General features: G+C 42.2%; 1 protein-coding gene across 4 annotated transcripts in view; it reads left to right on the forward strand.

Moving 5' to 3' along the window:
• Nucleotides 1–2,396: 2,396 nt before the first annotated feature.
• The window catches only part of LOC145528464 (ADAMTS-like protein 3), a 39,116-nt gene continuing 21,211 nt past the window's right edge, over nucleotides 2,397–20,301 (forward strand). The window contains exons 1-6 of one of the 4 annotated variants that reach the window (XM_081546820.1): nucleotides 2,397–2,538; nucleotides 2,687–2,870; nucleotides 6,907–7,077; nucleotides 14,488–14,671; nucleotides 18,347–18,551; nucleotides 18,869–18,973. In XM_081546820.1, the coding sequence (XP_081402946.1) occupies nucleotides 14,529–14,671; nucleotides 18,347–18,551; nucleotides 18,869–18,973 (453 nt within the window). In that variant the 5' untranslated portion in view covers nucleotides 2,397–2,538; nucleotides 2,687–2,870; nucleotides 6,907–7,077; nucleotides 14,488–14,528. Of the gene's footprint in view, nucleotides 2,539–2,686; nucleotides 2,871–6,906; nucleotides 7,078–13,788; nucleotides 13,978–14,487; nucleotides 14,672–18,346; nucleotides 18,552–18,868; nucleotides 18,974–20,301 lie in introns of all 4 variants that reach the window. The other 3 variants (XR_014070445.1, XM_081546818.1, XM_081546819.1) reach the window with 3 other exon arrangements.

Raw genomic sequence — 20,301 nt, forward strand, 5'->3', positions numbered from 1 at the left:
TTGGCAAGCTGATCCTAAAATTCATATGGAAATATAAAGGACCCAGGATAGCCAAAGCAATCTAGAGAAAGAACAAAATTAGAGGGCTTAGACATCTCAATTTCAAAACTTATTACAAAACGGTAATAATCAAGATAGTATAGTACTGATGCGGACTTCCCCAGTGGGTCAGCAGTAAAGAACTGGCAGGAGATGTGGGTTTGATCCCTGGGTCTGCAAGATCCCCTGGAGAAGGGAACAGCAACTCACTTCAGCATTCTTGCCTGGGAAATCTCATTAACAGAGGATTCTGGCAGGCTGCAGTCCACTCTGTCCATGGGATTGCAAAGAGTTAGACATGACTTAGTCACTAAACAACAACAACAACGTAGTGCTAACATAGCATAGACACATATATTAATTAAATTGAATTGAAAGTCTAGAGATAAATCCATATATCTATCTCAGTTGATTTTATACAAGGGTGACAATACTAATCCAATGGGGAAAGAACAGTTTTTTCATCAATGGTGAAGGACAGCTGAATTTGCACATACAAAAGAGTGAACTTTTGTTAAGAGTGGACTCCTAGCATACAATGTTTACAAAGCATTAACTCAAAATTTATCAGAAACCTAAATTTAAGTGCTAAAATAAAGCTCTTGGAAGAAACTGTAGCCATAAATCCTCAAGCTTTGGATTAGGAGATGGTTTCTTAGATATGACACAAAAAATACAAGCTACAACAATAACAAAAATAGATGAATGGGACTACATCAAAATTTAAAGCTTTGTTGCTACAAGGGACATAATCAAGAAAGTGGACAGCCATAGAATGGGAGAAAATATTTAAAAGTCATATATGTGAAAGGGAAATTGTTTCTAGGCCTAACAAATTTAGCCTAGGTACCCAGCAAACACAATAGACTATATAGTATTGCACTGTAATAGGTTTATAATACTTTTCACACAAATAACACATAAAAACAAACACACAAAACGTTTTTGATCTTACAGCACAGGACCTTGAAAAAGAACAGTAGTACAGTTATAATAGCTGACATACAGGGGCATATTCACGTCTTTGAAAGTTCTCAACTTGAAGGTTCATATGTAGGGGAGGGACTTACTGTAAAATGTATACATTAAGCAGTGACTTTTAGGGTATGTGAATTATATCTCAATAATGCAGGCAAATTAAAAAAATGATTGTATGAGGGAAATTGGTCAACTAATTTAAGAAAAATAAATAAAGTGAGAGCCCAAACTCACAGCATACAACAGAATAAATTCAGCCTTGATTAAAGTACTTCAGTGTAAAAGTCATTAAACTGGAATAGAACTACCAGGATGCAAAGGATCTTTTCAAGTATAAAACAAATGACAAGAAAAAATTGATATGTGTTATTAGTACAGAAAAATTTAAGAGCTGAATGTGAATTTTTTTTTTCTGTAATTGAACTCACCCCCTACACACAAGCCTCCATTTTTGCTCTAAGCAGGAAAACCCAAACTTGGCTATAGCTTATGGTTTTAAGCACAGTGATTTCTGAACCTTAACCTGGTCAGTTAGAGATTGGCCCTGTCTTTTCCGCCCCTTCTCCCCAAGGATGGTCTCAGTTTATGAAGATGAAAAGAGGATGAAAGGAAACTTAGGTGTCTGTCTGGCTCTGAAGGAGGGTAGTCTGATCCTCAGAGCTGGCCTTCCATCCCCCCTAACTTATCTGAATATTCACTGGAAGGACTGATGCTGAAGCTGAAGCTCTAATACTTTAGCCACCTAGTGCAAAGAACCAATTCATTGGAAAAGACCCTGATACTGGGAAAGATTGAGGGCAGGAGGAGAAGGGGGTGACAGAGGATAAGATGGTTGGATGGCATCACTGACTCAATGGACAGGAGTTTGAGCAAACTCCGGGAGACAGTGAAGTACAGCGAAGCCTGGTGTGCCACAGTTCATGGGGTCACAAAGAGTTGGACACAACTGAGCGACTGAACAACAACTTCCCTTGGGGACAGCTGACCTCCTGTAGCTCATCTCTGGCAATGCTGCCATAGCACATGGCTTTGGTACCCCAGCACACATGAGCTCACAAGGTGTTTTTTATAAGATCTGTCTTTATTTTGGCCACACTGTACAGCATGTGGGATCTTAATTCCCCATTAGGGATCAAACCCATGCCCCCTGCATTGGGAGCACAGAGTCTTAACCAGTAGACCGACAGGGAGGTTGTTCACAAGGTTGTTTATACTGCACTGTGCTTTCGTTTCAGTGCCCTGGACATTTCCTGGGTCACGTTGTGAGGATGCAGCAGTATCATGCAATTTGTCAACACCCTAAGAGTTCTGAGTCCCACTGTGATGACACAAAGAGGTACTGGCCCCATTATAGGGCAGCACACAACCTTTCCCACCTCAGATAAGGATTATGATGTCTGGAAATGGCATCATCCCTCCCGTACACTGCCTCTCATAATGCACAGTTCCTACTCAATTAGGACTTTTTTATGGTGCCATCCTCGATGGTATATGTTATGCTGTTGCTGTTCCATCACTAAGGCATGTCTGACTCTTTGCAACCCCATGGACTGCAGCATGCAGTCTGTAGGGAAGCCCTGTCCTTCAGCATCTCCTGAAGTTTGCTCAAATTCATGTCCATTGAGTTGGTGTTTCTTTCTAACCATCTCATCACCTTGATTTCCTTTAGGACTGATTGGTTTGATCTCCATGCTATTCAAGGGACTTGTAAGAGTCTTCTCTTGAAAGCATCACAATTTGAAAGCGTCAGTTCTTTCTTCAGTGCTCAGCCTTCTTTATGGTCCAATTCTCACATCCGTATATGACTACTGGAAAAAACCACATCTTTGACTGTACAGACTTTTGTTGGCAAGGTATGTTTCTGCTTTTTAATACACTGTCTAGGTTTGTCACTGCTTTCCTCCAAAGGAGCAAGTGTCTTTTAATTCCATGGCCACAGTCATCATCCTCAGTAATTTGAGAGCCTGAGAAAAGAAAATCTGTCACTGCTTCCACTTTTTCCCCTTCTGTTTGCCATGAAGTCATGGGACTGGACAACATGATCTTATCAGTTTTTTGAATGCTGAGTTTCAAGCTAGCTTTTTCACTCTCTCGTATCAGGAGGCTCTTTAGTTCCTCTTCACTTTCTGCCATTAGAGTGGAGTGGTATCATCTGCATATCTGAGGTTGTTGATATGTCTCCCAGCAAGGTTGATTCCAGCTTGTGCTTCATTGTGGATGATGTACTCTATGTGTAAGTTAAAGAAGTAGGGTGACAATATACAGTCTTGACATACTCCTTTCCCAATCTGGAACCAGTCCGTTGTTCCATGTCCGGTTCTAACTGTTGCTTCCTGACTTGCATACAGGTTTCTCAGGCGACAGGTAAGATGGCCTGGTATTCCCATCTCTTTCGGAATTTTCCACAGTTTGTTGTGATCCATGTGATCCACACAGTCAAAGGCTTTAGCATAGTTGATGACGCAAAAGTAGATGTTTTTCTGGAATTCTCTTGGTTTCTCTGTGATCCAGCAAATGCTGGCAATTTGATCTCTGGTTCCTCTGCCTCTTCAAAACCCAGCCTGTACATCTGGAAGTTCTCAGTTCACAGACTGCTGAAGACTAGCTTGAAGGATTTTTAGCATAACCTTGCCAGTATGTGAAATGAGCACAACTGTACAATAGTTTAATCAGTCTTTGGCATTGCCCTTCTTTGGGACTCGAATGAAAATTGACCTTTTCCAGTCCCATGGCCACTGCTGAGTGTTCCAAATTTGTCAGTTCTCTTTAATTTACAGATTAAATCTGGATCCTAGTGTTTTCAGTTATTCTAAACTGATTCCTCTGTTTAGAAACTGTTTGATTAGGATGTTGGGACAGTGGGTTGGCAGAGAATAAAATGAACTTTTATCTTGTTAAGGGGCTTACACAAGAAGAAGAATGCCTCTGTCTTAAATAAAAGTCTGAACTGGTAGATGATTTAGAGGGTAGAAGAGCTCTGCTCCCTGAGGTCACTCAAAGACCCAGATGCCTTCCATCTGGCGGCTCCACCACCCTAGAGGAATGTGCTCCAGCCAGAGGAAGTGAGGAGAGAGCCGAGAGGGCCACCAGTGGAATCTGGAGTTCTGCCACTCTCTTCTTGGTGTAACTTTGAACTTGCTAACTTCCTAATCGTCACAATGGGGTATTATTGTCTGTGTCGAATTATGGTTGGGAAGTTGTGTTTTAATTGAAGTGTAGCTGATTTATGATGTGTGTTAATTTCTACTCTATAGCCAAGTGATTTAGTTATACATATATGTACATTCTTTTTTAACATGCTTCTCCATTATAGTTTATCATAGGATATTGAATATAGTTCTCTGTGCTATACAGTAGGAACTTGTTGTTTATCCATCCTATATATAAAAGCTTACATCTGCTAACCCTAGCCTCCCAATCCATCCCTCCCCCAACCCCCTTCCCTTGGCAACCACCAGTCTGTTCTGTCAGTGATTCTGTTTCTGTCCATATGTAGGTTCATTTGTGTCATTGTTTAGATTCCATTCATAAGTGATATCACATGGCTTTGTCTTTCTTTTTCTGACTTACTTCACTTAGTATGATAATGTCTAGTTGCATCCGTGTCATTGCAGATGGCTTTATTTCATCCTTTTTTGTGGCTGAGTAGTATTCCGTTGTATATATGTACTACATCTTTATCCATTCCTCTGTTGATGGACGCTTAGGTTGTTTCCATGTCTTGGCTGTTGTGAATAGTGATGCTATGAACATATGGGTGCATTATCTTTTTAAATTATAGTTTGTCCAATATATACCCTGGAGTGGGATTGCTGGATCCTATGGTAATTCTTGTTAGTTTTCTGAGGAACCTCCATACTGTTTTCCACAGTGGCTGCACCAACGTACATTCCCACTAGCAGGGTAGGAGGGTTCCCTTTTCTCCACACCTTCTCTAGCATTTATTTGTAGACTCTTTAATGATGATCATTCTGACTGGTGTGAGGTGGTTCCTCATTATAGTTTTGATTTGCATTTTTCTAGTAATTAGCAATGTCAAGCATCTTCTCCTGTGCTTATTGGCCATCTGTATTGCTTTTTTGGAGAAATGTCTATTTAGGTCTTCTGCCTATTTTTGGATAGGTTTTTTTATTGTTGTTGAGTTGTATGAGCTCTTTGTACATCTTGAAAATTAAGCCCTTATTTATTGCATCATTTGCAAATATTTTCTCCCATTCTGTAGGTTGTCTTGTGTCTGGGAGGTTTTGATTAATTGGTTTAGTGTGAAGCACTTAAGTAGCCTGAGTCATAGCAGATGTTCACTCTGTGGCTGTTCCTTCCTCCTCCACATCATGTCTTGCTGGGGAAAATGAGACGACCTTGACCACTGGCTCAGTTTCCATTTTGAGCCTTCACTAAGGTTTGTCAACGTAGTGTCAGTTGCATTTCCTATTACCAGCACAATTCCAGCCAGAATCATTCTCCTTGAGTGGAAAATGTTCAGAACAGCTGCCCTGATTCTCAACAGAAAACCTAGTTTCCAGTTTTGTTTTAGTAGCTTATGGTGGATATCTGGACCCAACTGAGTGAGAAATCTATCTTTTGAGATCACTCTTCTCTCTTCACTTTTGGGATCAATCTCAGTGAATCTGTGAAGGGCTTCCCGTGGTCTATGTAGGAATTTACCAGGCTCTTCCTTCTCTTCTTGTTTTATTCTTGCCAGTTTGGCATAGTTTAAAGTTTTAGCATGTGGTCACCTGAGTTCTTCAAGAACACATCTGACAAAGTGACTCTGATCCCACCTTTCTTTAGCCGTGTTATAGTCTCAGTCTGGTTCTGTTGTCAGGACTGCCTGATTCCCAGTAGGGAGGGTGGCTATCATGTCCTCTATCTTTCCTGCTGATTCATTAGCAAGCCATTCACCCCATAGACAACAGCTTTCTTCAAAACTCGAGTTTTTGAGTCAGGAGTTAGCGTCTGTCCCAAGATATACATCACATCTTTCCAAGTAAGGTCATAAAGCAGAATAACACCCTTAAAGGCTCTAATATATTTCTCTGCATCCTCCAAATAGTTTCCTAGATCCTCCTTGATTCCTTGTATTTCTTGATAAGAAAAGGGGTGATTAACTCTCATAGACTGGTTATTCCTCCCAGTGGGTCCTTCCTGAAGAGGCAATAGCTTGTGTGGCTCTTCCTCAGCCTCTCTAGCTGCCCTTTGCATATGATCCCAGGGATAGATTGGAGAAGTCTATTTTTCCTATCACTGTCTCCTATCCTCCATCTCTTCCTCCATCTCATCTCCTTTCTCATCCTATATTTTACCCTTAGTTTTAGTTGCCTGAGTTAGACACCCAGGATTGATTTCCTCTAGGATGGATTGATTGGACCTCCTTGCTGTCCAAGGGACTCTCAAGAGTCTTCTCCAACACCACAGTTCAAAAGCATCAATTCTGCGGCTCTCAGCTTTCTTCACCGTCCAACTCTCACATCCATATATAACCACTGGAAAAACCATAGCCTTGACTAGATGGACCTTTGTTGGCAAAGTAATGTCTCTGCTTTTAAATATGCTATCTAGGTTGGCCATAACCTTCCTTCCAAGGAGTAAGTGTCTTTTAATTTCATGGCTGCAATCACCATCAGCAGTGATTTTGGAGCCCCCAAAAATAAAGTCTGACACTGTTTCCACTGTTTCCCCATCTATTTCCCATGAAGTGATGGGACCAGATGCCATGATCTTAGTTTTCTGAACATTGAGCTTTAAGCCAACTTTTTCACTCTCCTCTTTAACTTTCATCAAGAGGCTCTTTAGTTCTTCACTTTCTGCCATAAGGGTGGTATCATCTGCATATCTGAGGTTATTGATATTTCTCCCTGCAATCTTGATTCCAGCTTGTGTTTCTTCCAGCCTAGCATTTATACCTGTTAGCAAGCTGTTGATCACCGATAGAAGAAACACTTCAAGGTTGAGAGAGTTGCACCAGGTTTCTCTCCCACAACATACATATCTGCACAAGGGGAGTCCTCTCCAGACTAGATGTCTCTGGGTGAGATATATCGTATCCACAAAACAATTGACGTAAGTCTTGAAGGAAAACAAACCTCCAAACAAACACATAGTTTTATTAACATAGGTTAAGAAAAACTTTTTCATGAGTAAGATGCATTCTTTCTTTGGGCAATTAGCAGCTCAAGGTTTGGGGAAAAGGTACTTTCAGGTGGAACCCATTGTCATCATAGCAATGCAGGATTAAAAGGAGTCCTACTCACGTGACTAAAGTGGAAGCAAAGGAATGTAGGAAAAAAGGTCCACCGCCTGCCATTCATTTCCTCCTGCCGCTCGGGGACCTCCGGCCTCCCTAGCATAACTTGCCAAACGGTGGGGCCTTAATCAGATAGGAAACGTCCTTATAAGAAGAGGAAGAGACACCCAGAACTCTCCTTCTGTGTGTACACGGAGAAGAGGTCATGTGAGGATGGAGACAGAGGATCCTGGCGGGCTACAGTCCTGTCCACGGGGTTGCAAAAGAGTCAGATACGACTTGCGACTAAACAACAACAACAGTGTTGGAAGAGGGCTGTCTACAAGCCCGTAAAAGAAATCTGCTGAAACCAACCCTAACAACACCTTGATTTTGGACTTCAAGCCTCTAGAGTTGTGAAAAAATTAATTTCTGCTGTTTAAGGGATCCAGTGTGTGCTTTTCTTTTATGGTGCTCTGAAGACCACTGGGGCTTCCAGGTGGTGCTAGTGGTAAAGAATGTGCCTGCCAATGCAGGAGATGTAAAAGATGCAGGAGACATGGGTTTGATCCCTTGGGTTGGGAAGATCCCCTGGCAGAGGGCATGGCACCCAACTTCAGTATTCTTGCCTGGAGAATCCCATGGACAGAGGAGCCTGGCAGGCTACAGTCCATGGGATTGCAAAGAGTCGGACACGGCTGAATAACTAACACTACACAGACTACTACTACTACTACAGGGTCCTACAGGAATACCAGACCACCTGACCTGCCTCTTGAGAAACCTGTATTCAGGTCAGGAAGCAACAGTTAGAACTGGACATGGAACAACAGAATGGTTCCAAATAGGAAAAGGAGTATGTCAAAGCTGTATATTGTCACCCTGCTTATTTAACTTATATGCAGTGTACCTCATGAGATACGCTGGGTTGGAGGAAGCACAAGCTGGAATCAAGATTGCCGGGAGAAATATCAATAACCTCAGATATGCAGATGACACCACCCTTATGGCAGAAAGTGAAGAAGAACTAAAGAGCCTCTTGATGAAAGTGAAAGAGGAGAGTCAAAAAGTTGGCTTAAAACTCAGCATTCAGAAAACTAAGATCATGGCATCTGGTCCCATCACTTCATGGGAAATAGATGGGGAAACAGTGGAAACAGTGTCAGACTTTAATTTTTTGGGCTCCAAAATCACTGCAGATGGTGATTGCAGCCATGAAATTAAAAGACGCTTACTCCTTGGAAGGAAAGTTATGACCAACCTAGACAGCATATTAAAAAGCAGAGACATTACTTTGCCAACAAAGGTCCATCTAGTCAAGGCTATGGTTTTTCCAGTGGTCATGTATGGATGTGAGAGTTGGACTATAAAGAAAGCTGAGAGCCGAAGAATTGATGCTTTTGAACTGTGGTATTGGAGAAGACTCTTGAGAGTCCCTTGGACTGCAAGGAGATCCAACCAGTCCATCCTAAAGGAGATCAGTCCTGGGTATTCATTGGAAGGACTGATGCTGAAGCTGAAACTCCGATACTTTGGCCACCTGATGCGAAGAACTGACTCATTGGAAAAGACCCTGATGCTGGGAAAGATTGAAGGCAGGAGGAGAAGGGGACGACAGAGGATGAGATGGCTGGATGGCATCATCAACTCAATGGCCATGGGTTTGGGTGGACTCAAGGAGTTGGTGATGGACAGGGAGGCCTGGTGTGCTGTGGTTCATGGGGTCGCAAAGAGTCGGACACGACTGAGTGACTGAACTGAACTGAACACATTAAATATTTTTGTAGATTTTCTTTATTATAATGTTATTTGAGGTTGCATTTGGAATAGAGGGTTCTGAGACTTTTGTGCATCTATTAATAGTGGTCCTCGGTTCCTTTTCCTAAAGCCTGCTCTTATTGTTATTGCCTCGCATCTGTCTATCTTGTAGCTTCTGTTATTGAGCTGCTGTATTGAAAGGAACCTGACTCTGGCTTACCTTCATATTGGAGGACAAAGACACTACAATTTCCAAAAGCTCTCCTTGAGGTCAGACACATACATTCATTTTTAGAGACCAATCAGATTTTTTCTTCAGTCGTGTCCGACTCTGTGGGACCCCATGGACAGCAGCCCATCAGGCTTTTGTTGTGAGCGTTTTTGTTTTTTTTCCCTGCTTAGACATTAGGTTTTTCTTCATATACTTAAAATTAGAGGATTTTTCTAGAATAAGTCCAGGTATGATTTTCTTTTTAAAAATCTTGGTAAGCAGAATTTTTAGGACATAGATTCAAATCTTTCTTGGGTGCATGAAAGTTTTCTTCTATTGTACTTGTGCCTCTTTTCTATTGTTTTTCTATTTATTTTAAAGGTTCACCAACTCTCTGTATTGACTCTCTTCTCTGTTTTTAACACATGATACTTCCCTCACCTGTTTGTGTTTTTCTCCCTCTGTTTTGGATGCACATCTCCCCTTCAAACAAAACCACTTGCTGTCCTTATCATGAATGTATTTTCTACTACTCATTTGGATTTTCTTCTGGCATAGAGCAAACTTTGCATTATTTTGTATTTTTTTAGTCTTTTCTCAATGAAGCCAGAGATTTTTTTTCCAGCCATGTTTTGACTGTATTTTTTTCCCCTGCCGTGGTGTGTCTGCTCTGTGCTCTTTCTCTAGTTGCTCTGAGCAGAGGCTACTGTCTAGTTGTGGTCTGCAGGTTTCTCATTGCGGTGGCTTCTCCAGTTGCAGAGCACAGGCTCTAGGTGCACAGGTTTCAGTAATTGTGGCACATGGGCTTAGTTGCTCTGCAGCATGTGGGATCTTCAGGAATTGAACACTTGTCTCCTAAAATGGCATGCAAATTCTTAACTCCTGGACCATCAGGGAAGTTCATGTTCTGACTTTTTTAGTTTCATTGAAGGAGGAAACAGAACAGGCTCTATCTTGAAAGCAGGACTCCATCTGGGGCCAGACTGTGGACTTTGAGCTATATGCCCAGTATCTATGGAAACGACATACCAACTGGAAAACCAGGCCCCCGGAAGGAAGAGCCCCAGGGCTCTCCATCACCTAAAAGAATACCCTAATTACCTGTGTAACTGAATAGAATCATACATTCTATTATGCTTATTGGGGAATGACCACAAGCCTATTGATAATTGTCCACTATTAACTAGGCTTAAGGCATATGATCACGGGTTAACTTTGATTGTATCTTTCTTTTTCCTTTGTTCAGACTAGTTTCAGGGAACCTTATACACTTAGGGTATATAAGGTTTTCACAAAAAACTGTTCGGGGTCCTTGGCAAGGAGGAGACTCTGCCTTGGGCCTGCTGGTGTGATAAACTGCACTCCACTATCTGCATTGTCCTTCTGAGTGAGTTTGTTTCCCAGAATGTGGCTACAACATCATCATTTATCTTTTCTTTTATAGAATGTTTCCTTGAATTTTATTGTCATTAAGTTTTAAGGAGATGCTGTAACATTTCCTTCTGTTTCTGATGATATTTTTACTAAAATATGCTTTCCTTTCACTTATATATGTTACATTCTTTGTCTCTAATAGCAAAGAATTATTTTAACAAGTGGATATTGGTGCTTATTTATTTTTGAAATCAGAAAAATAAATGCCCCAAAATATTATTTTCGAATTTTCCTAGGATTCTTTCATTGTCACCTTGGATGATCTTAAATTGAATCTTTCACCTGTGATATTGCTGAGGCAGGGTAAAATAATGCCAGTAGTTACTATGTTATCTTTGATAAATTACCCTCAATTTCTTCATCTCTGGGCTTCCCTGTGGCTCAGCTGGTAAAGAGTCCACCTGCAATGTGGGAGACATGGGTTTGATCCCTGGAGAAGGGAAAGGCTATATCCACTCCAATATTCTGGCCTGGAGAATTCCACGGACGGTATAGTCCATGGGGTCACAAAGAGTCCGACACGACTGAGCAACTTTCACTCACTCCTCATCTGTGTAATGGGAATAATAATAATACTTCCTAATGGGGTTGTTGCTATGAGTAAATGATAAAATATATATGAAGTACATAGAACAGTATCTTACACAAATAACAATGCAATGAATGTTAGTTGTTGTCATTTTTGTTGCAATTATTGTGTTGTAGCCACGCGTTCTGGGAAACAAACTCACTCAGAAGGACAATGCAGATAGTGGAGTGCAGTTTATTGCACCGGCGGGCCCAAGACAGAGTCTTCTCTTAGCCAAGGACCCCGACCAGTTTTTTGTGCAAACCTTATATACCTTAAGCATACATGCCCAAACCCACCTCCCCAATTTCCCTGAAACTAGTCTGAACAAAGGAAAAAGAAAGATACAATCAAAGTCAACCTGTGATTCATATGCCTTAAACCTAGGTAGTTAACAGTGGACAATTATCAATAGGCTTGTGGTCATTCCCCAATAAGCATAATAGTATGTATGATTCTATTCAGTTACACAAATAATTAGGGTATTCTTTTAGGTGATGGAGAGCCCTGGGGCTCTTCCTTCCGGGGGCCTGGTTTTCCAGTTGGTATGTCGTTTCCATAGATACTGGGCATATAGCTCAAAGTCCACAGTCTGGCCCCAGATGGAGTCCTGCTTTCAAGATAGAGCCTGTTCTGTTTCCTCCTTCAATTGAACTTTTCACTCTGACATCTCATTTAATCCTTACCGAACCCCATGAGGTTGGTACTATTACCGTTCCTATATGACAGGAAATTATCGCCTTTGTATTTGAATAACAATTTGACTGGACATAATATTCTTGGGACCCCAATTCTCTCTCTCAAAACTTTTGTTCCATCTTTTTCTGGTTTTGAATTTTGCTGAGTTTGAAGTCCACCTGACTTTTTATTCTTATAAGGGACTTGATTTTTGTACCTAGATGCTTATGCATTTCTTTTTTTCATCCTCAAAGTCTTAATTTTTGAATACATTCATTTACATAAACTTACTTCCTTAACACAGCACAAATGTATTATCTCACAGTTCGGTAGGTCAGAAACCCAATAGATTCAGTGATTTCTATAGGTCCCACTAGGCTAAAATCATGGCGTCTGTCAGCCTGATCTCTTCTCTGGAGGCCTAGAGTGGAATCCACTTCCAGGCTCATTCAGGCAGTTGGCAGAGTGCAGATCCATGCAGTTGCAGAGCTGAAATCTCCATTTCCTTGCTGGCTCTTGGCCGGGAGCTGTTCCCACTTCTGGAGGCCTCCTGCATTCCTTGGCTCCTGGCCCCTTCCACCCCGGAGCCGCCACAGCGGGCTGAGCGCCTCTCATGCTCTCACTCTTGCCTCTTGTTATGCTGCATCTAACTCCAGCCAGAGAATTCTTTCTGTTTTTAAGGACTTGTGTGATTAGGCCCACTGGAATAATTGCCCTATCTTGAGATAACCTTAATCACATCTGCAGAATCCCTTTTGCCATGTAACAGCATATTCATATATTCTAGGGATTAGGGTGTGGGTATCTTTAGGGAGGGCATTCTGCTGAAAGCTCTAGGTTTTTACGTTAATCATTTTGTATCACTTTTTCCTGGAAGACAGTGTAACCTTTCCAGGCTGTATTTAAGGCATATTTTTCACATATTTTATTTATGAACTTTTTTTTTTCTGTTTCATGTGTTGAAACCTCTACTTGAATAATCCAGCTACCCTTAATATTGGATTCTCTCTCATTTTATCTCTAAATACTACATTAAAAATTGATTTTAGAGAGGTATTGTTTACAAACAAAAGCTGTGTCTATCTAAAGTGATGAGTTTTAACACATGGACCTGACCACAGAACCCCAGTCCCATTCATGATACAGAACATCTCCATCACCGAGAAGCTTCCTTTGTAGCCCAGCCCTCCGTTCACCCCTCTGATTGCTTTAAAACTTTTCTTTCTCTCTCTCAAACACTGCATTCACTTCCAAGTCTTGTTTCTGTGTCATTAATTTGACCTTAAGCCATGTTTCTTCTATTTTTTTCTCTTGGTTCTAAGTTAGTTTTTAATGATGTTATGTTTCACAGTTTGTTTCCTCAGCTCTGTAGTTTTCCATTTTATTCTGTGGTTTTATCATCTTATTCTTAAGCTCTCGTATAACTGAATTGTTGATCTTTTTTTGTGTTTTGGGGCTTCCCTTGTGGCTCAGCTGGTAAGGAATCCACCTGCAATGTGGGAGACCTGGATTCAATCCCTGGGTTGGAAAAATCCCCTGGAGAAGGGAAAGACTACCCACTCTGGCCTAGAGAATTCCATGGACTGTATAGTCCATGGGCTTGCAAAGAGTCAGACAGGACTGAGCGACTTTCACTTTCACTGGGGTGGGGGGTAGCAAAAAATACACTCTGTTCTACTTTGCAAATGATATCATATGCAACGTAGAACAAATATTCCAAAATCAAAAGGAAGCACTGGAAAACAATTAAGTTAAAGGCATAGGTGTACTTGGTGGAGTACAGCTGTGGACACAGCTGGTAGCTATTACTTACTTGTGATTATTACAAGACAATCTGGCACTTTCTGTGATCATACACAAATCTGTTTTCATCATGTTGTACCTCATCTTTTTACCCAGTGTCAAAAGGGAAGGGAAAGGCTGCTTGGAACAAGAACTAAAAGGAAAACAAGCCAGGATTATTGGAGGCGGTCAGCTTCAACTTTTCTAAAGGAAACTCCCATTTTCACCTTTCCAGAGGGCTCCATGACAAATTATTTATTCAGTTTCAGGACTCATCTGAAGTTGAGAAAAAGAATTAGTGGAGAAGTAAGAATGGAATTGAAATGTATCTTGACCCTGTCTGCTTAATCCCTGCTCCCTGCTAAATCATCTTTCATCTCTCTTGGTCTGATCCACTTTTGAGAAAGAGAACCCACTAGGGCATCCCCTGGAAAGACTCTCCTTTGTCCTCTTGTCTCTGCTTGGAGAGTCCTGTGGAGCCAGCCCACTGCACAGAGTATCTCCTCCTTCTCTGGGACTTTTCTGGCAGATACAGCTGGTCTGCGAAAGCCCTTCTCCCAGGCTATGGTCCAAGGGTTCCATCCTGGTTGCCCACCCTCCCCACCCCCCGCCAGGTATTACAACGAGCTAGTCAAGGGAAAATGAGATAAAGGACCCCTTTGCACCATCTGATGGTGGATTCTCTGTGTGCTACTCAGAGAACTTGACGGGGGACTAACCAGAAAGCAGCTCATGGTGGTCTTTGGCCGGGTTGTCTCCAGCTCTTCATCTCTTCTCCTCCAGTGGCCATCTGTGACATTCCTTTTCTTTCTGCAGAGACTATCTGGGAGCTTGGCAACTGGACTCATTGTTCTGACATGTGCGGCCACTTGGAAGCCCAGATTCAGAGACCCCAGTGCCTGATGGCCAATGGGCAGGAAGTCAGTGAGGCCTTCTGTGACCAGCTCCGGAAGCCACGGGCTGCGTTCCAGCCTTGTAACACCCAGGACTGCCCCTCGAGGTGTGTGCAGTCACTCTTCTCTGCTTGCTACCAGGGTTTCACTTGTTTTAAAAGGCACAGTAATTTGAACTGAATAACTCAACCACTAACATTTGTTTTACAAGGACTGTATGAGGTGCTCAGCTAAGCAGTTTATGTGGATCACCTCACAATCACCTATCAAGTTGAGATTATTCATTTTCTTTTTAAAAACTAAAAAAAAAATTTTTGGTTGTATTAAGCTGCATGCAAGATCTTAATTCCCTGACCAGGGAACCCGAGCCCCTTGCACTGGAAGCTGTCTTAACCTCTGGACCTCCAGGGATGTCGCCAGTGTTGTTCATTCTCTATTATACAGTTGGAAAAGGTCTCCTAGGCTACACAAGTAGGAGGGCCAGAATTCAAGTTGGGTTAGTCTGATTTCAGAGCTTCTGCTCTTAATTGTCACCCTCACCTGCTCCCTGCACTCACAATGGACCTTAAGAGCACAGGGAAACTGACTTCAAGGGTTCACCTAGGAGATATGGCAGTGGGTCAGCATCACAAGAGCTACTGGTGAAAATCACCGTTCCTTAGACTCTACCCCCAGGGTGTTGTTGTTCTTTAGTTGCCCAGTTGTGTCTGACTCTTTGTGACTCCATGGACTGCAGCACTCCAGGCCTTCCTGTCCCTCACCATCTCCCTGATTTGGCCCAAATTCATGTTCATTGCATTGGTGGTGCCATCCAGATATCTCATCCTCTGACGCCCTCTTTTCCTTCTGCCCTCAATCTTTCCTAGCATCAGGGACTTTTCCAATTAGTTGTCTGTTACATCAGATGACCAAAACTGGAGCTTCAGCCTCAGCATCAGTCCCTCCAATGAATTTTCAGGGTTGATCTCCCTCAAGATTGACTGGTTGATCTCCTTGATGTTCAAGGGACTTTTAGGAGTCTTCTCCAGCACCACAGTTTGAAGGCATCAGTTATTAGGTGTTCTGCCTTCTTGTAAGTCCATTTCTCACAACCATAGGTGACCACTGGGAGGACCATAGCCTTGACAATACAGACCATTGTCAGCAGAGTAATGTCTCTGCTTTTCAACACTGTCTAGGTTTGTCATAGCTTTCCTGCCATGAAACAATCATTTTCTGATTTCATAGCTATAGTCACCATCTGCAGTGATTTTGGAGCCTAAGAAGAGGAAATCTGTCACAACCTCCACCTGTTCCTCTTCTATTTGCCATGAAGTAATGGGGCTGGATGACATGATCTTAGTTTTTTTTTACTATTTATTCTTAAGCCAGCTCTTTCACTCTCCTCCACCACCCTCATTAAGAGACTCTAGTTCCTCTCACTTTCTCCCACTAGAGTGGTATCATCCTCACCCCCAAGAGTAAAACCATTAATAACCTTTCAATGTCATGGATGACACAAATCAATAGTTTTAAAGGTATTCTGCCGAAGTCCCGCTCCAGCTGGTCCAGGGGTCCCCAAGGGATGAACGGCGTCGGCGAAAGGAAAAGAAAGGAGACAGAGTTTTTGATGGCCCAAGGACCATAATCTTTATTGCTTTAGTCTCTATTTATATAGCACATGTTCTTCTACATAATGATTCTTACAATATTTTTCCATTCAGATCAACATCCCCTGATTCTAAGATGTGTTAAAAATTTTTTCCTAGTCTATTGTTACATTTTGGTTACTTGTTTACCCCAAAACGTATTTTTATTTTACTAAAACATAATCTATAAATCATATTATTCCATCTACTTATTTTGTACAGCCTACTACTACAGCGAGTACAGTGTCTTGCTTCAATGAATAAAAACTATAGCAGTGGCTAAGGGCAAAGTTTTTCATAGTACAGCCATTGTCAGTGGTGGCTTGTTTACCATCTACCCACATACCACAAGACTATTTCTGGCAGGGACAAGTCTTTTGCAGTTTACCTAGAAACTATTTACAATACAATTTATATATATCTTTTCCATTTATGCTTAGATTCTGAGGGGAAAAGGCAATTGGCTTAGTTTCTGTAATTTTCCCTGATACATGACCCAAGTTTTCCAGTCATCAATAACAATTTCCTCATGAGGCCAGGTCACAATAGGCTTAGGGCTTGTTTTCCAAATGATCATGGCCTTATTCCCTGGCTGAATATTAGGGACCCACCAGTCAGGGGCCTCAGTAGGTTTAATCATTTTTGGAATGTTTCTCTGGGGCAAGGGATCATTTTTCTTTTTACTGGACTCTCGTGATCTCATCATGGAAGCCCCTACAACTCCAGCCATCAAAGAATGAAACAGAGTTAACCACAACAAAAGCACAGAAACAGGAAGGAGTGAAGGTTCCGATCCTGGAGAGAAACTGTTGCAGTTTCTTCTTGATTGGTGCCATGACTTTGTCACCCGGCAGTAGTTCCAGAACGGCTCCCAACAGTATTCAAAATCAAGCTCATAATCTCCACCAAATCTGATCTGCCCCTAGTGTTCCAGATCACAATCACTACATCCTAAGCTACCCACGCCCCTTTCCTCTCACTTCCTTCCATTCCTGTCAGTTTCCCACTGTCACTGTCATTCCTCATGAATGCCTCGTCAGGAGCCTCCTGAGTTTTGTCTCCTTCCTAAAGTGCCCTCAGAATTCCCTGATAGCTCAGTTGGTAAAGAATCTACCTGCAATTCCGGAGAACCCAGTTTGGTTCCTCGGTGAGGAAGATCCCCTGGAGAAGGGATAGGCTACCCACTCCAGTATTCTTGGGCTTCCCTTGTGGCTCAGTTGGTAAAGAATCCACCTGCAATGCAGGAGACCTGGGTTTGATCCCTGGGTTGGAAAGATCCCCTGGAGAAGAGAAAGGCTACTCACTCCAGTATTCTGGCCTGGAGAATTCCATGGAGTGTGTCCATGGGGTCACAAAGTGTCAGACACAACTGAGAGACTTTCGCATAGAGTGCCTTGTTCACTCTACAAGCAGAAACATCTTTACTTTTTTTTTTTTTTGGAGTATAGTTGCTTTATGATGTTTGTTAGTTTCTGCTGCACAGCAAAGTGAATCAGCCCCATATATACATACATCCCCTCCTTTTTGGATTTCCTTCCCATTTAGGTCACCACAGAGCACTGACTAGAGTTCCCTGTGCTATACTTTGGAGTCTCATTAGTTATCTTATACATTAGTTATTTTATACATATCAGTGTATATATGTCAATTGCAATCTTCCAGTTCATCTTCCAAGATGGCGCTAGTGGCAAAGGATCTGTCTGCCAATGCAGAAGCTGAAGGAGACACAGGTTTGATTGCTGGGTTGAGAAGATCCTTTGGAGGAACAGATACCAACCCACTCCAGTGTTCTTGCCTGGGAAATCCCATGGACAGAGGAGATTGGTGGGCTACAGCCCATGGGTTGCAAAGAGTCAGACACAACTGTGCAATTGAACAACAAGAAGGGGCACATATGTGCTTCCTTTTTCTTCCCTTCGGTTTCAATGAGTTGAAATCCACCCACCCCCATGCTGTTGTCTCCACATGGCAATTCTGTTGCTTCTGAGTGAAAGGAAATCTGAGAGTATGGCTGGGAGTTATATGCGGTGCTGCCCATTCCCAGATACGTGTGTGTAGGCCCTGAAACAATTATAATGTTAGGATGGGCTTTTTCTTTGGAAGACAGTCCCCATAGGGTCTGACCTACTAAGTTCCTGTAGTTTTTGTTCTTAGGTGGCTCACAGGCACGTGGTCAGAGTGCTCTGTGTCTTGTGCTGAAGGATTCCGCAGTCAGCAAGTGACATGTAAGTGCACAAGAGCCAATGGAACGGTGCAGGCATTGCAGCCTAGAGCCTGCGTCCCCAGAGACAGGCCTCTGGGGAGAAGACCCTATTCCAGTCACCCCTGTGTTCAAGGGCTCGTTGAACAAGGGAACCAGGTAATGCTGACAAATCATGGAGGTGCTGGATTGACTGGGTCCCAGGGAGCTCGGCAGGGCTCTTTTTGTCTTGGTCAGTCATCATGGGTTGTTCTGGGCCTACTTTACTTGTGTGCCTACTTTACTTGGACACCAAGGCTCCACACATCCATGGGCGGGCCTGAGTACCTCGGCCCCAAGAAAATCTCAGGGGCTGGGAAGGCAGGGGTGCCGCAGACTGTAAGTAGCATCTCTGCAGGGTGATATTTGCAGCTCAGACCGAAGTCTTCAATCTTCACATTCTGGTCAGCATCAAGGAGCAAGTTGCTTGGTTTCAGGTCCCGGTGCACGATGCCTCGCTCCTAGCAGTGGTTCAGGGCCGAAAGGAGCTGCTGGAAGGGATGTTGGGCTTCCTTCTAGGTCATGCAGCCCTGCTCATCCAGGTAGGTTTGCATGTCTCCCCCACTCATGAATTTGGTAGCCATGATGATGGAATCTTCCGTATCAATGACATCGTATAGTTCGACGATGTTTTCATTGTCTAGAAGCTTCACACTTCTCCTCTCATGCGAGAACTGTCGGAGGTTGTAGACCATCAAGTTCCATTTCTTTATTACCTTAAGGGCCACCTCGGTCCCGGCCACAACATGCTGGGCCAACTTAACTGTCTAGAATTCTCTGTTCAGTTCCTTCATTTGAATAAATGGCCATTAGGCCCTGCATGCTGGTAAACCCTAAGTACTCTACCAGTTAACTACTCTACCGGCTATACTAACAAACACTATGCCAACTAAAGAAACAAACACTATCTATGCCAACTAAACTAACAAACGCTAACTATGACAACTATGCTAGCAACAAAACTATGCCAACTATACTAACGCTAAATATGCCAACTATACTAACAGGGCTAACTATGCCAACTACACTAACAATGCTAACTATGCTAATACTACCTATGCTAACTATGCTAATAAAATATTAACTATACCAAATACGCTAACTGTACCAATGATACTAACTATACTAATACTAGCAGCACTAACTAAAAAAATAAAAATAAAAGATAAAATGTGAACAAGAATTGAGGGGGGAAATGGGAAAAAGCAAAAATAAAAAAATGATAGAAATAAAAATTCTACAAATGAGAAAAACTAAAAGAAAAAATATGAAAAGAGAAGTAGAACTAAGGGGAAAAAACAAAAAAAAAAATTGGAAAAAGCCAAATGAAAGAAAAAATAAAAAGAAAAAATTTTAAATGAGAAAAACTAAAATAAGAAAAAATGAAGAACTAAGGGGAAAAAACAGAAAACAATGGAAAAAACAAAATGAAAGAAAAATGAGAAAAAGGGGAAAAAAATTTTAAATTAAAAAAAGGAAAAGAAAAATGAGAAAAATTAAAAAGAGGAGAGGGGAAAAAAAGGAAAAATAAAATCAACAGAATGGCAAAAACACAAGAAGAAAACACGCTAACTGTTGTGACAGAGACCCCAGGTGCCTCAAAGCCTAACAGGGCCCTTTATGGGAACAGCTTGCTGACCCTGTCCCAGAAGACAGTGGTTGTTGCAACCGCAGCAGCGAGGCTGGGAGCACTCCCAGCCCATGCAGCCCCTGTGCTCTACTTGTTGCCTCATTTACTCCCCTACCCACCCCAAGAGGGACAATATTTCCATTTTACAGATGAGAAAATGGAGGCTTGTTTTGCTTTGAATAACTAACCAAGTGGTGGGAACCAGCTTTGAACACCAGTGTTCTGATTTCAAAGCCACAT

This window comes from Giraffa tippelskirchi, chromosome 12 (genome assembly GCF_054371585.1).
Source record: "Giraffa tippelskirchi isolate mGirTip1 chromosome 12, T2T-mGirTip1v1.2.pri, whole genome shotgun sequence".
Lineage (NCBI taxonomy): Eukaryota > Metazoa > Chordata > Mammalia > Artiodactyla > Giraffidae > Giraffa > Giraffa tippelskirchi.